The sequence below is a fragment of the Echiichthys vipera genome (assembly GCF_963691815.1).
Source record: "Echiichthys vipera genome assembly, chromosome: 7".
Lineage (NCBI taxonomy): Eukaryota > Metazoa > Chordata > Actinopteri > Perciformes > Trachinidae > Echiichthys > Echiichthys vipera.
In genome coordinates, this window is record NC_139832.1 from 12,292,463 (window position 1) to 12,308,690 (window position 16,228).

General features: G+C 39.8%; 1 protein-coding gene across 2 annotated transcripts in view; it reads left to right on the top strand.

Annotated features, from left to right (window-relative positions):
- The window catches only part of scaper (S-phase cyclin A-associated protein in the ER), a 59,659-nt gene that overhangs the window by 18,935 nt on the left and 24,496 nt on the right, over window positions 1–16,228 (top strand). For both annotated transcript variants that reach the window (XM_083916026.1, XM_083916027.1), the window contains exons 19-22: window positions 357–464; window positions 4,415–4,551; window positions 9,031–9,096; window positions 9,733–9,859. In XM_083916026.1, coding sequence (XP_083772152.1) covers window positions 357–464; window positions 4,415–4,551; window positions 9,031–9,096; window positions 9,733–9,859 — 438 coding nt within the window. The remainder of the gene's footprint in view (window positions 1–356; window positions 465–4,414; window positions 4,552–9,030; window positions 9,097–9,732; window positions 9,860–16,228) is intronic.

Sequence of the window (16,228 nt, forward strand, 5' to 3'; positions counted from 1 at the left end):
TAAAACATATTGAACTTTTCTTTGTTTAGTAGTAAGATCCCAGAAAGTTATTGTGTTGAGTGTTTTCACCTGCTACCCTCTGTTGCTGTAGGCTCAATTAGTATCATAAAAACAACTTAATTAATTCATGAAGGCATCTTATCTGTATAGCCACACAGTCACACATTACATCACATTTCCTTTCCTTTATATTTGCTTTAAAGCGAGGTTCAGGAGAGACAGGTCATGTACCATTGAAAAGATCATGTGGTATATCGTTTCACTCGAGTCCCATGGGACTCTGTTGACCCTTTCCTGCCTCTGTCTCCATTGTGTCCGCAGCCGTGACCTCTGACCACTGTGTTTGTGTTTTGTAGATCTCCTCAGAGGTGCACCTGTTCAGCCACACCAAGGGCAAGAGACACCAACAGGCCGTGCGAGACAGTAGCAGCATCCAGGGACGGGAGCTCTCTGATGAGGAAGTGGTGCGTATCACCCAAACTCTGCCAGGAACAAACATCCACTCACCCTATCAAAGAATACTGCCTCACTGCCTCACTGCCTCACTGCCTCACTGCCTCACTGCCGCATGCGTCATGTAAAAAGACAAAGAGACACCATAGTCTTTTATGACGTGGTCATTATTATTGTTGATGCGTCCCCTTGTATACTGCCACGGTGCTGTTGCTGGCTTTGTGCGATTACAAATGGGCCCTGAAATGTACACAGTTAAGGTTCAGTGATTCAGTGGAGGGGTGACATCACCCCCTTGTCTCCAGGCTGTTTTTGTCATGGAGCACTTTTCCATGGGAAGTCAGCTCATTAATGCAAGGTAACCTCTCAGGCTGCAATATGAGATTGGCTTTTCAGCGATGCTCATTGTGAAGCTGACAACTGTTGGTGCTATACGCAGCACCTTTGGCCCCAGCAGCTCCTTCATTCAAAGCTTTTTCAGTGGGAAATAATTGATACCTCCTCCTTCTATTCCTCTAAATCATTTCCTTTCCAAATGCAGGTCATTTTTTTCCTGTTTGACAGTATAATAAACAAGGCAATGGAGAGAAACACTTCACCAATATAGCACTATAAACAGTCCATATATGAGCACTACTTCATATACATTTGCAATATGTACCCTTCCATATGATATAGTTTTACTAATAACCATAATGTTGAGGCTTTGTTTTGTCTTTTTGTCGATACTCCATCCTTGTCCTATTCTGCATCCGGCTAAATCTAAATGTGAACAGTTTGTATTAAGTGTGTTGTTACTGGATTAGACCATTGGTCATTGTAGTACACCTAATAGAAACTACTTGGATGTACAGAACCACTTTTTCTTATTCTATGTAAAGTACATCCAGTTGTCCTGGAGACTTTGTTTAGATAGACTAATGTGGCCCCTTGTTATTTATATCAAACCTCATTTTGGTGTCCACCATTTCATTCATATTACTGCCAACTATTTTCCAGACTGCAGTGCCATAACTCTTCCTGCAATGAAAGATTTTTAATTAAAATGAAGATGGTTGGTTCAGCTGTGCAGAGGTCACTCCATAGTTTTTCGTCAGAAGCGGGTGGCAGATGCCCCGGGCCTTCATATTTGGTCATTTCCTCTCATTCTGACTTGCGAATTAAATTGAAAATAAAAGGATTATCAACAGGGTAGCATTGACGTACGGGGGGGAGAGCGCTTGAGAATCGCAATCCCTCGTTTCACTCGCCGTCTGTCCTTGTTTAATATGATGCAGGTAATATCCAAGACCCTTGGCTTCTGACATAAGTCCTTTATTTATTGATCACCTGTTAGACAAGATGGCTAAACAAATGGTGGCTTCTTTGAGTAAAGATTGTTCTTCTGTCCTGCTTGTCTGTAGTGCTCTGCACGCATGGCCAGTAGAGGGATCACCAGACAGCGAAGGGTAACAGAGCTGACCTCCCAAAGGCACTGAATAGTCCTTAAGGTCTTGTAGTCAAAGCTGCGCTGATAGCCACGAATTGAGAAGCTTGATGAAATATCCGGACTGCCAGCTGAAGCGAGCCTCTCCCTCTCCACATTGTTTTGAGAGCTGACATTTTTTTCCCCAGTTATAGCAGTGAAGTTGCTGTTGAAAGAGAGAACCAATGAATAGTTTTCAGCTTTTTTGTCGTTATGTGACTTGTCCCCTCCTTAAATGTCACTGATGGTATGCAGTTCAATACAAAAACGTCATGCAAACCACTGGTAGCAACTCAATCCAGCATGATATCATAGTGGCCAACATGAAATACAGATGTTTGTTTCATGTCAAATGGAAAGCCTATCTCTCAGGCCTTTGTATGGGACAAAAGAGGCAGTGGAAGAACATATCCCATGTAATCTGTATTTGTGATGGCTGCCTTTATAGATCTGTGTAGGTTTTTTTGTGTCAGAGAAAAGGGAGAGCTGTGTAGAGCCGTATCCTATTACTCCCACCAGAGGCAATCTGCGGTATTGTGCGGTAGCAGTGCCCTTAGGCCAACGTCTTTGCTGCTTTGTTACAACAGTTCAGTGGTAGACACCTGTCTGTCATCAAGTCTGATTGTCTCAAACACAACTTCCATTCAGACTCTCCTCCTAGCAACAAGAAATGGGATGTAATCATTATATATTTATTTGCTCTCATTGTCAGGATCATAGTCTGCATGTCAGCATTATAGTATATTTGACAGCTTAATATTTCAGGTAGCCTTTTATGTTACCGGTTTGATTTTGCAAAGATGTTTTGGATGTGTTACTGAAACAATTCCATTAAGTGAGTGGCTCGTGCATTGGATAGCCTCTCAGAGAGATTACTGAACAGCTGCTTCCCAAGAGAGGGACAGCTACGGTCATGAGTCATGACTGACCTGTAGTGTCATCATGGAGTCGAGGGCAAAGGTGTCAGCATACAAAACGGACACACACACATCCTTCCAAGGAAAAATAGTCTTACTCGCTATTGTTATCATCATCCTTTTTCTCTCATTCTACTCTCTAAGACTCTCTTAGACTAAAATATTATTAGTCTTATTATTATTATAATAAATTCTTAAGTCACCTACTTAAGTCATAAGTTAACTTCTTGAACAACATTAAAGCTTCTGAAAATATTGATTCAACTCTTCTATAATATTGAATATTCATTAATAAGTGTGTAAATGGTTTTTTTTAGGTTGAACATCCAAAAACTGCTATTTTGTGTCATCAGGACTGTTTGTTTGATATAATCAGATTTGATTGAGATTGCTGGCAACATAAGCAAACAATGCCACAACTGTCATCACATTTTGATTCAAATATTGATTGGTACACAGAAATGTATGACATCACCTTTTCCCAATGGTGTCCTGCCCACTTTTAACCGTTGAAGAAAGCACAGATGAAACAAAAAGACAACACTATATCCATCATGTAAAATATCCCAAACTGTTCAAATTCATAGTAAGTAGCTTGTTTAGGAAAACAAGTTTTTATGGCATTTAAGTGAAAATGGTAAAAGACACCTTTTTCGATTCAGTCAGTAGTTTTGGGGCAATAATTCACTTTCGCCCACTCAAGGACACCTGTTTTTATAAAGTGAAAATCCCTATTCAGGCAGCAGGTGCACTGACAACACTTGTGACCAACGGGTATGGCATCCCACACAGTTCGTACGCTGAATGGAAACCCTTTATCTGTGAGACCATCCTATCCTCTGGGGTGCTGGATGACAGCATAATTGGGTAATTGGTTTCTTGCACATGCATCATGTTGTTCAAATTGGGTTACATTCCCCTGTCTCCTGGTCGAGATATCAGAATCATCTGACAGGGCCAGACAGGAGGCAACACCTCAACCCTTTTAGCATGTCCACGGGCGAGTGGCTTCAAAAGACTGTGGAGCATTGGAGCTAATTACAGGTGGTTACAATGGTGTTATTGAGAGGTGTAGATTGACATGTCACATAATATATTCAAGGCTAAATCTGGAGTGTATAACCTTTGCTTGGAGACAATAACATTTTTTCTCAAAATAGAAATGGAGCAGTAAAACTTGTTAAAGTGTAGAACTCTTCCTAGGATAAGGCAATATTGTCTCACTTTTGCACTTTGCTCTTCTCCTGTTTTCTTTACTTTAATTGTGTTTACATGTTTTGTAAATAAATTCTGAATCTTGAGTAACTAGAATCTAGAGTTGTTAGATAAATGTAGTGGAGCAAAAAGTATATTTCCTTCTGGAATGTAGTGGAGTAGAAAATGGAAATACTGAAGTATGAGTAGCTCAAAACTGTTTTTTAGTACAGAGTAGTACCTATTTACTTTCCATCATGGATTTATGGGCTTGTTTTGTACCAAGAATCTGAAGCAATAGTTATTTTTAGAAGTTTGTTTGAGGAAGATGTAAAATATTTGCCAGCAATATCTTTTGATATATTGATTTTTTTTTTTACTCTAGGAGCATCTTTCCTTGAAGAAATACATTGTGGATATAGTGACGGACAGCTCTGTGTCTTCTGAGAGCATGAAGGATGGAGAAGAGAGGCAGAAGGCCAGGAAGAAAGCAAAGAAGCTCCGCGCCAGGATGAACTCCAGGTAATACATTTTTCCATTTACCATTTTCTCTCTCTCTCTCTCTGTCTATCATTCTCTCTCTTTCTCCCTCTGCATCCTCTCAGAGGTACAGAGGACAAAACTGTGCCAGGATTTTTTTTTTATGAGTGACAAGGCGAAGGAAAGCAGATGTTATGTGCATCCTGGCTGTCCACAAGGTAACACTGATGAGCTTAATTTATGACCACTTTCTGTGATTGGGGAGCAAAACTGCAAATCGATCTGTAGGGCCCGGGCTTTCACCTGTAAAGAGCTTTCCTCCAAATTGCTGCCATGGCATTGCCAAATCTGAAGCCTTCCTTGGTTCACACAGGATGCATGTTAAAGTATGTATGAGCCATGCCTATTTTTCTTCTTCTGAGCTATTGATTTTTAAATGAAGTATCAAAGAAAATCAATAGTAATCAACAAATAGGAGGCAGAGCTGCTGTGTGTCAGAACCTGGACCTGAGCTCAATCAATTTAACTGGCTGTCAAAACAAGGAGGGAGAGGAGTGGAAAGATACACAATGTTGACAATACTTTAAGATGTTATTGATGCGGATTGTTGGAAGTATTCCACTACAAACGGGATGACAAAGTAACATATGGCCTCTAGGAAACTAAGCAAATGTGTATAGCAGAGAAGTACAGTAGCCTATAAAACTGAAGTCATATTTTTGTAGTAAATGAAGCTTAAAAAAAGGTGAAAACCCAACACAAATATGTATACATGTTAATCACATTGCAAAATTTTTTGAAGTTAAAGTAATAATCTTGAATCATTAATTTAAATAAATGTCTGAAGTCACTATTTATTGCCAAATACAATGGTGACTTAGCCTATGGCCCACTGATGACAGCCCTTGCATTTGCAGTATTATAAACTGGTGCCTGTGGTGACATTTTTGGGAAAAATCACAAGCAGTTTGGATCTCTGAGAAGGGACATCCAAAAACCCACCTGCCAGTTAGCAGTTATTTCCATGCCGACAAAGATAACCAACGGGAGAGCTTCCTGTAAGAAAAGTCTTGATTTTGACTTGAGGATGTTCTGGGGGAGGTACTTATGAAGCATCATGAAGCATCATGAAGCATCATCCTCTATCTGTTTGGAAAATAGAAAACTGGGCCTTAAAGTGAAAACTTGGTAAGGAACCAGAACGAAACGGCTCTCTTCTTTTTTCCATTTCTGTTGTTCGTTTTTGCAGAAGACCATGAACATGTAACAGAATGAACACAGTGATAAGTCACACCACAGAAAGAACGTTACTGCATATACACAGAAAATATCAACTTGGTGTGGCTCAAGAAGTAAAGTGGTTCGTCCGTGAATCGCAGGAGTGGTGGCTTGATCCCTGGCTCCTTCTGTTCACATGGCTAAATGTTCACGAGTAAGGCACCAGACCCCACATTGCCCCCAATGGCCAGGCGTGCGTGTAAGAGGCATTGTAAAGCAGCTTTGTCCCACGCAGGTTGAAAAGTGCAATTTAAGTGTTTAATGTCTGTGAAATGTTTATGCTAAGCCGGATGCCTTCCCTCACATTGCAAGGTATACGGTTCATTCATTCAACAGTAGTATCGGATTGGTATCAGGTATCGCCCGATACGCTCAGCCCAGGAATCGGTATCGGATTGCATCAGAAGAAACTGGATCTCAAGAATAATAATAATAATAATAAATGTGTATGTCAACATTTTTTAGGACAGAGGGACCTCCTTTTTAAGGGTACAGAGAAAACCGACAACTTTCTTACGTGCTAGCTAAACTCTATTGTTTTCCTGCTGCCGCCTGCCTCCCACTAAGCATAGGTGGGCTACTGGAATAATTGATTGATGATGATGACAACTTTATTTGTATCTGGAAGATCTATGAAGAGATTAAGATCATGGCATTTATAATTTATAAACTTGGGGTTAGTGTATTAAATCTTCAAGATTAACCTAGTGACGTATTGCAAATACTCTTTATTACCTTTAATGAGATTATGATTAAGAATAAAGATGCAAATTTGTTTGTTACATGGCCATGCACTCTTCTATCAGTAATATCAGTTGTTTTTATCATCTGCAAATTTCTATTCACCTACAATTATTTTTATTCTGTTAATTGCATTGTTATCAATTGTACAGAACAATTCTTGGGAAAAAAAATTAAATAAAAAGTTATTGAGCAGCCCTGTTTAAATGACCTGAACATCATTTGTGATGTTTGTCCCAATTTCCCCATTTTAAGTCTGGCTGCGATTTTGTTTCTTTGCTATCACAGAGGTCAGTGTCCTCTTGTGAGTGTAGGCAGACTTAATGATCCTAATAGAGCCTCCAACATTTTGTCATGATTGACCTGTGGATTTGAAGAATTCATTATTAAAAGGCTTTTCAGGAGAAAGTATGTATTGAAAAGCGAAATAAGTGGCAGCTACAGGCTGAAACACTCTGCTACAGGGCTCTATTCTCAGTGCTGCTGTTTTTGGCTTTGTGAGGCTCAGTTGTACTGAAAAAATGACAACATGATCTGTCTCTGTTCACCGTCACTCTTGCACCAGCCCTGCTGAGACTAGCACTCACAGGCAGCAGGCTTTCAGAGGTCATAAATAACACAGAGCGCCAGTAAACATAAAGGTGAGCTGCTTCACCGCAGAGTGGAAATGAACCGTTTTATTGGAACACCGTATGGTGTCCGTAAAACGTGAGTGGTTCTCACCAGGCAAACATCGCAGCCTTGTTCTGTCATAAAGTAGTGAACACACATTTTAACCCACATGATTTTTTTTTTTTTGGTGGTTTTGGCTAACCTCGAATAATAAGTGTTTTGGGAAGGGGAAAATGCTATTAAAATTTCATGCAAGTAGTCTGTCAGTTAGTGTCAAGATGGGTTCTGAACTTGGAAACCAAAGTCTCCACTCATTCTCTGGTACACGTTGCTTGTGTGTAGGTGGTTGGTTGTGGTTTGCTCAGCAGGGAGCAGAGTGGCCACTGTGAGTTTTAAAGTCGCTTTGGAAAAAAGCGCCAGCTAAATGAAATGTAATGATTAGTGTATTTTTAGTTTTCTGTAGGATCTCCTTCTCTTTATTGCCACAGAACTGATGCCTGGCTTGCTTTTCCAGGTGTACATCGCAATCACGTGTTTTTGGGGCATTAGAAGTATCTATAAAAGAAAGAAGGGTATAAGGAGTTGAGATCTGTTGTGTTATTATAAACTGCTTTTAGTCTTGCACTATAGATTTGTGCTTTCTCTCTTATTGCTGATCACTGATATTTATTGCCAGAGGCTCATTTAACATGCGCTGCTTCTGACAATAATGAATTGCTCTGCTGTTGCTCCATGTTTAACCTGGTTAGGTATAAACCTGTCGGAGATTAATATTGTAATATCATGAATGACAAACAGGGTGGATATAGTTCAGGGCCTTCTGAAAGCCTGTCTGTGCTCCCCATTTATCTTAAACACAAGACACAAGAAAAATGACTGTCTAGAACGAATGTGTATTGTTTTCCTTCACTTACAACCACGTCTATTGGTATTTAATGCAGTATTTCTTCCTTTTGTTCTTTTTGATAGTAATACGGTTGATCTTATAGATTGCTTGTTTTGATTTTACCTTAATATTAATTTTAAACCTATAGAAGAGTATAGTATTTGATAGTCCTTTGTCATTCAAGTCTTTATGAGAGTTTTGTAGAGGCCACATCTACACAAATAATAAACAAAAAGCTAAAACCATGAAGGAACGCATTAGGAATAACACCAATATCTTTCTGAATGCTAGAATATATGGCCCCCATTAGCCGTTTTTGTGGAAGGACTTTGTTATCTCAATGTCCTGGTCTAGCTGTGAGGTGAGTTATCAGTTGCTGTTGGATTACTGCCCTTGAATACAAGAGATTGTGAAAAGAGGATGAAGCCTTGGTCGGTCCACGTCCGGCCTGCCAGGACAAATCCACCTGTCATCTTCCAGGAAGTGTTTGATTCTATCAGTGTAGAGATGGGTAACCGGAAAGCGCTCAATCTAATTCTGATCAATAGTTACTTATCATGTCTGGGAATACCTGAGTGACGGGCAGAATCCCCCACCCAATTTCTCTAACTCTCACACACACTCGCACTCACTCACACACACACACACACACACACACACACATATATATTATATATGTATATTGTAACCCCCTTTAACTGTTTATGTGACAATGGGTGAAGTGAAGAACTTGATCCTCCCTTGTTAACAACTCAAAGGAAGGCAGGTTTTAAAGTCTTCTTAATATGAGTCGAATCCCCCGTCCCTACAGAGCCGGTGTCTGATTATTTTAAGCAAAGTTACTTGGTGAGCGGCTGACAGGCCAAATAAACAGTCCCAGTTTGAACTTTTATCTCTCTCTCTTGCGCCCTCTATTCACACTTTCATCCAATGTGTTCTTTACTGACAGGCCAAATACTTTTTTCCTGGTATTCAAAGACCTTTTCCGACTTCTCCTTCTGCAGGGCAAAGGAATATGAGACATCAATGGAGGTAAAGACACAGGTCCCTGACTCCCCATACAAGGCCAAGTGAGTGTTTTCCTTTTTTTCATATTTTTTTCATGTTTTACTGTAATGATTATAACTATTTGGTATAGGGCTGCAACTAACAATTGATTCACCTTCAGCTTATTTTCTTCACTCATTGGGTCCATAAAATCAGATGTATGAAAAAACAAAAATCCCACAAATGCGCAATATATTCCTATTTAAGGGTAATCCATTAAGATTAAAAGATCTCATTAACATTAAAAGATCCAATGTCCATGGGACATCTTTAAACTGATTGTTTTGTATGATGACCAGTACAGAACCTAAATATATTTAAACTAATTTAATAAAAGAAAACTTACTTGCATTATGCTGGGAGAAGCAATTTTATGGTCTTTTTTACTTAACAAATTATCCAAAATGTTGCAGATTAGTTTTGTTGTTGTTGTTATACTGCCATAGCAAACAAAGAAAAGCTGTGAATCTTCACACTCTATATATTTCTTTTGTAATATTGGCTTGAAAAATGATGATTGACTTTCTGTTAATTGACTAATCGTTAAACCAACTTAAAGTTTCAACTCTTCTGTGGTGTGTAGAAGTTGGCTGAAGTCGCATGGTTTATCTTTTGTTTGTAAACAGATTTATAATAACTTTTGGCTCTTGTATGATCAGGTTGCAGCGCCTGGTGAAAGACCTATTGAAGCAGCTGCAGGGCCAAGACAGCGGCCAATGGGCCAACAACAAAGTGTCTGGTCTGGACAGAACTCTGGGAGAGATCTCTCGCATCTTAGAGAAACAGGTAGGGCAACAAAAGCATCACATAGATGCAGTTGATGTGATTGAATTACATGCATCTTGTTCGTTAATACCTTCTTTGCCGTTGATCACAGTGGTTTGAAGTTGTCTGTTACCACTTCACTTCGTCTTTGGTGTCTTATGTGCTGGTCTGCTTTGCTTTGTTGCTTGTCTGCCGACTGAACAGTCTGCAGCGAGTCATGCCAGCCCTTTGGCATGTTTCTTCAGTGATGAGTTGTGTTTGGCTGTGTCTCCCTGTGTCTCACCCTCCAAATGTAGAGTATCACTTACTCCAAACCAACTTGCCTTTGGTTATTGGCTAATGAAGACCAGATTAACTGTGTTTTCATTGTGCACATGGTACCAATAGAGGAGCTTCCTAGCACGAGAGAAAGCATTGTCCCCTGTCTATGTGGCATGCACGACTCAGATGTCACTAGTTTAGACAATAGTAAATTGGATTTCCAGATGAAATGCCATGGATGCACAGGACTTTATTGAACAAAGGCAAACAGATATGACTTTTTTTCGGGGATTTGGATTTTCTCTTACACTTCTTTACATCTGTATAAATATATAATTATCAGATATAATGGCAGGCATTTATAACTATTGTTGATTTGAAACATCTGTCCCTAAGGTCTTGTTGCGTGGCAGTTTTTTTTCTTTTCTTTTTTTTTTACAGTAAAACTCATCAATTTGAGACTGAAAGGAGGAATTAAAACACCTGCCATCGTGTTTATGATGAGGAGAATATACAGCCCACTTCCTGTAATGAGGCATAAATTTCCTGCCAAGTTGTGGTACGAGCCATCATAACATCCCACTGTGCATGCCTCTGGGCGTGAGGATAGAGAGATTATGGTGTACCATCAGCGACGAGGGGGACGGCTAGAGAGGCTATTACTGAATTTCCCCAGAGAGGCGAAGAAAGAGGTGGCTGAGGTGGGTGGTGCAGCGTCCTGTAAGGAGAGAGGAGGAGACCAGTGTGATGTGAGTAGCTCACAAGCTGTCACTACACGAGGGCTCCTCCCCTCAGCTCTGCATACTCCCAGTCGGGGTTCAGAGGTCAGTGGGCCACAGTAGATGCACTCTATTCAACAGCAGTGGTGCTGGGAAGGAGGTAGCTCCGTCCTGGTGCTTTCGCTTTGTCTTTTACCTCAGTTCAAAAGCACATTTCTAAACTGTTTTGTCAGGTTCTGCTTCACCAGCTTCTTACAGAAATAGTCGGCCAGAGCTGAGTGGAACAATGTGATTGGCCAATGAGGCTGCCTGGGGAGCACTTCCCTCTCTAATCCCTGGACAAAGTCAAATAAATAGAGTCTCCGTCAGCATGGCTGTCTGGCCCCTGAGTCACATCAAGTCGGGACCGTTTAGATTATTTGACCTAACAAGCATCTCTCATGTCATTGACTCACCTAGAGATTTGTTTTTCTCCCCCATATCTGATTCAGTCTCCACTTTCTCTGCTAATTCCTTAGACAACACCCGACACTCCCCCTCCTGCACTGCTGTTTGGGTCCCACCCCCCTCACTCCTCCCCTGCTTTCTAGGCTACGTCTAGTCTCTGACCCCAGAGTGTTTCTCCCTCTGTGGCCTCTAATGGTTTATTTTGCGTCAAACCTGATTTTTTTTTTTTTTCTGTGATTGAGAATATCAGTTTTCCCAATGGGCTGCTCTTTTCTTGCCTTATTGTTGAGCACTTGTATTTATATATTGCCCAAAGTGTTTACCATTGCTTTCAGTTAAAACCTGTCTGGAAAAGGGCAACATGTATGACAGGTAAGGAACTGTCAGGAGCACAGTGCAACCAAAGACTTTTCATTTTCATTTGCCAGCTGTCAGAGCCTGGTTGGGCCCACCAGGGGGACTTGTGGGAGTTGTATCTGGGGATATGGGGGGGAAGGTGAAGGGTGGCGTGGCGGGATAATAAGGTTTCTTGCTTGGGCCTCCCGCAGACTGGCAGATACAGCCTGGATAAGCAGTGTCAGAACTTCGTCAGAAATGGAAAAAGTAAAGGAAAAGAACATAAATAGGACTTTCAGGGCTATATTATGTGTTATCCAGGCGGTGCATAGACTGTGTAGTTGCTGATAACAATACCAGCATTTTAGGCAGTATCTGAGGCATTTACGATACTTGGTTTCAGAACCAAAATGTATATTTTTAACAGTTATTTTGTTCATTAAAAACAAATTCATACTTTTACTCTGTTAGTTTCAGCCTTGATGTTATCACACCTGTATATCATTATCTTGTAGGCTGTTGGGAGGATTTGGTTGTTGGATAATTACATGATTAATTGAGAAAATGGACTTATCCATAAATGGAAAATCATCTAAAAGTTTCAGCTCTAAGGTTATCGTATTTTCTCTTTGTAGAATGTAATTTGTTCCCAAACAGCCTCATGTTTGTCTCCTCACCACAAGACAAATAGGGAGTGAAATGGTTCTAAGCTTCTTGGTGTATTAGTTACAACTAGAGGCAGTCTGTGGTTTCTGTGGAAGGTTTCATTTTGCACCACACTGGCCTTTGATTAATCTTGGCTCATTTTATAGAATGAACACAGTTTGTAGAATTATCCATTTCCACGTCCGCCCTGCACTCACATAGTCTCTTCATGTAGTTATGGCTTGTAAACACACAAGTTTATACTCGACCTTAAAATGTTTACTCCAGCAGCCTTGTTGTGGTTTACAGTTGACTTGGCCCACAGGACTTTGTTTACCACTCTCAAGCTTTTCTATAAGGCTAAATGATGAAACTCATGCGAGGCGAGGGTGATCATACTCGTCATTGTGAACGAACAAATTTAAAATTTGGAGGTACGGATCAAAGTTGAAGCCAGTCCTTAATGAACTGTGCCAGTTGTTGTCCATCTGTTGGTGGGGCAGGGCCGAGGCTGTGCCCTCCTCTCTGCTTTAATTAAAGTGTCTGGTGGGAGGAGACTACAATCTGGCTGGTCTGCTGGTCTTTGGACATCGTCACAGGAATCACCAGCTGCCTCGGGCCTCACATCAGCTGGGGTAACAATGGTCACCTTGGACAATAATTAGATAGGATTCCCCTTGATTAATAATTCAGAAGCCATCCTTCTTGCTTGTGTCCTAATGCTCTGCCCTTAGTGGCGACCCTTTTTTTTCTGTTTGAGGGGAAATTAGTTGCTTATCCTGTTAGTGTGTTTTATTGTAGCTTCTGTTTGGGTGTGACCAAGCACTGACAGATTGGACCTTAAAGGGACACTCCTACATTTTGGAAAATACGGAGTTAGAGCATTGGTTAACAGTTTAAACATCTGAAGAGAGAATCTAAACTACTTTGGGTTAAGATTATCATTTTGTTGTTACTTGTGTAATCCTACTTTCTTATACATATTTTATAAGCACTGTTGGAGGGAGCCTTAGAGCTAAGATTTGCATTGCTTAGACGTATTATTTCTCATGTGCAGTACCCTATGTATTATGTATTATTATGTCACTTTAGTCAGTTTTTTTGAGACCACAGAAGACATTATGCTGCTGTTTTCAGAGTCTAAGTAGTACTCCTTGTGATGAGTAAATTCATTTTGACATGTAAAATCTGTGCAATGACCCATTAAAAGTAAAAAAAAAGACAAACGGCTACACTGGCAGCTTTATGAGGCTGTACATAGGCCCTGCTGCCTTTGGGCTAAAGGCTATATCAGTATGCTTACATGCTTAGAATGACAATGCTAGCAATAGCAGGTACAATCATTTCCATGTTCCCCATGTTAGCGTGTTACCATGCTAACATTTGCTAGCATCCAAGAGCCTTTACTGATCCACAGCTGGTTGTTGCAGCAGCAGCAGCAGTAGAGTAGTGGCAGTGGCTAGTTATTACCCACCTACTTCTGGCCCCCTACTGTCGAACTCAGACTTCATTTTGATCTCAACTATGTTACAGTTGTGACGCCATCGCTGAAAAAAATACCAGCATGAGTGTCATGGCTGGTAACAAGAGTTACAAACAAACAAAAACAAAGTGAAAAGTTGGGGGGAAAGTCCTCAGAGAGCTGCTGCAACAGGCTGCATACCAGCTGTCAGTGTGCAAACCTTGCAATTTTTGTACTAAGGTAGAATCAAGTGTCAAAGTATCCGTTTGTGGGTGAAACTGGTTGAGAATTGTCTTATTTGATCCTGTTACATTTTTATGCAAATTTGACTTACTGCATACACTGTCACTGTAATAACATACAAAAATGTTTCCTGTTGCCGTGTGTGGTTAGGTCTGTAGAGAGGATTTGTCATCACTAGATGCTGGTTTCCATGCTCAGAAAGTCAGCTGCTTTGCACAGCACGAATGTCAACATTCGCAAACCTCAGAGCTGTTATTATGCAAAACAAACCTTTACTTTAAACATTATTTTTTTGGTGAAATGTATGTCCTCAAAGTACTCTGTTGCCTGCTTTGTTTTCTGTGGACCTTTGCATTCATAGACCACCTAAAGATAGTATGTCAGGTAGTTTGAACTTAATCCTCTTCACTCGTATTGTTCCATCATCACAACAGATAAATCTGTCAACAGAGCAGAAAAGGCACTGACTAGCCAAGAAACCCAGCCAGGACTGGGCAGGTCCCAGTTACCCCCTTTAATACCATTTGATAAGCTGCTATGAAAGAGCTGCCTTTTCTCATTTAGCCTAGAAGCTTTTAGGTAGGTGTGTTGATGGGAGGGTTAAGAGAGGGGTTAAGCCAAGCTCAGTAACTGAGACCCAATTGATTAGGCATGGAAAATGCATACAGAAGAGAAATCATAATAAGACCTTTTTTTTTTTTTTGAAACACTGCTTTGAGACTGTTTTTGAGACATTTCTCATTATACTGACGGAAAAGTGTCTTTGACATGTTTGATAATGTTTTTGTCTCAAACCCTAAATGATTGTTCAGTCCTTCTCCTGTGTGTGTCTTAGCACCGGAATTGAGGAACACTTGCCTCAGCAGCGGGCATGAATGACAGATGAAGAGCTTATCTGTAATTTGGTAAAGCGCTTCTCTCTCAATGTGTTCAGGCTTGTTGGCAACTTCCCATGTGCGGAACAAAAGCGCTGTGAAGTGGCTGGATTTTAGTGCTGTCACTCACAGCGCTGAGGAGCCTGTAACCTCATTAGGTGGAGGAGTGACCTGCAGTGTAACACAGCCCTCTGCAGTTGTGTGAAGAAGGCCCTCCATCAGCAGCTCCCCTCCAGCTCCTTTCCTCCGTGTCGACCCAGGCACAAACATGCCTGATAGTCAGCGCCCGCTCCTGGCTTTGTACTTGTTGATTTATAAGACACTGTAGCAACAGCATCTGACCTACTGCCAATTACTCTATCATCACAGGAGGGCAGGACCTAACTATTTACATGTGTACATAAATCTAATGTACTGGACTGACGTGTTTCCTTCAAGTTAATTTGCAATCTATTTTTTTCGATCCTAACTGAAGTGGGGAAGAAGAATGTAACTTAAAAATGGCTGGTACCCACGGACTTGGGGGGATCCTTTATACCCTAAATAATTTTAACCAATATTGTCTTCCATGTCACTACTGCTGATTTTTTTTAGTTTATTACACTATTGTGTAACTTTTGGCATTGTAGTAGTAAAAAATAAATCAGGCTAACTCACAAGATAGTCATAAAATAAATACAAAACGGACCTCTTTCATGGACTTAAAAAAATAGTTTTTAATTTTAAGTGGTCGGATTGTGCAAGCAATACATGGGTTACTGGTAGTTTTAAATGGGGCAAAAAAACATACTCTCTCAGAGAGTGATCAGGAAGTCAGAAGCTCCAGGCTATATTTAAAATGCCATGATTGGAGCACATTTGGAAGCTTAAAAACATTAATTTTAGCCTTGATATTCACAGACATATTTTTCCACACAAGTACACCTTTAAACTATATTGTCTTGTTCTTGATTTTAGAGCCTTTAACCTTATATATATATATATATATATATATATATATATATATATATATATATATATATATATATATATATATATATATATATATATATATATATATATATATATATATATATATATATATATATATATATATATATATATATATATATATATATATATATATATATATATATATATATATATATATATATATATATATATATATATATATATATATATATATATACATATATATACATATTTTATGACAAATATATTTCATGACATTACCATGTTGAATGTTGCCACCCCCTTTTTATTTCTGAAGAACTTTTGAAGATATTTAGTCTAAAATAAAATGAATGACAATGGAAGGAGAATAAAAGGATTTGAACAGTCATTATAGTCAAGGCACCAATTTTAGATAGGACCATTAAGTCAAGCACACTGAAATCAGATT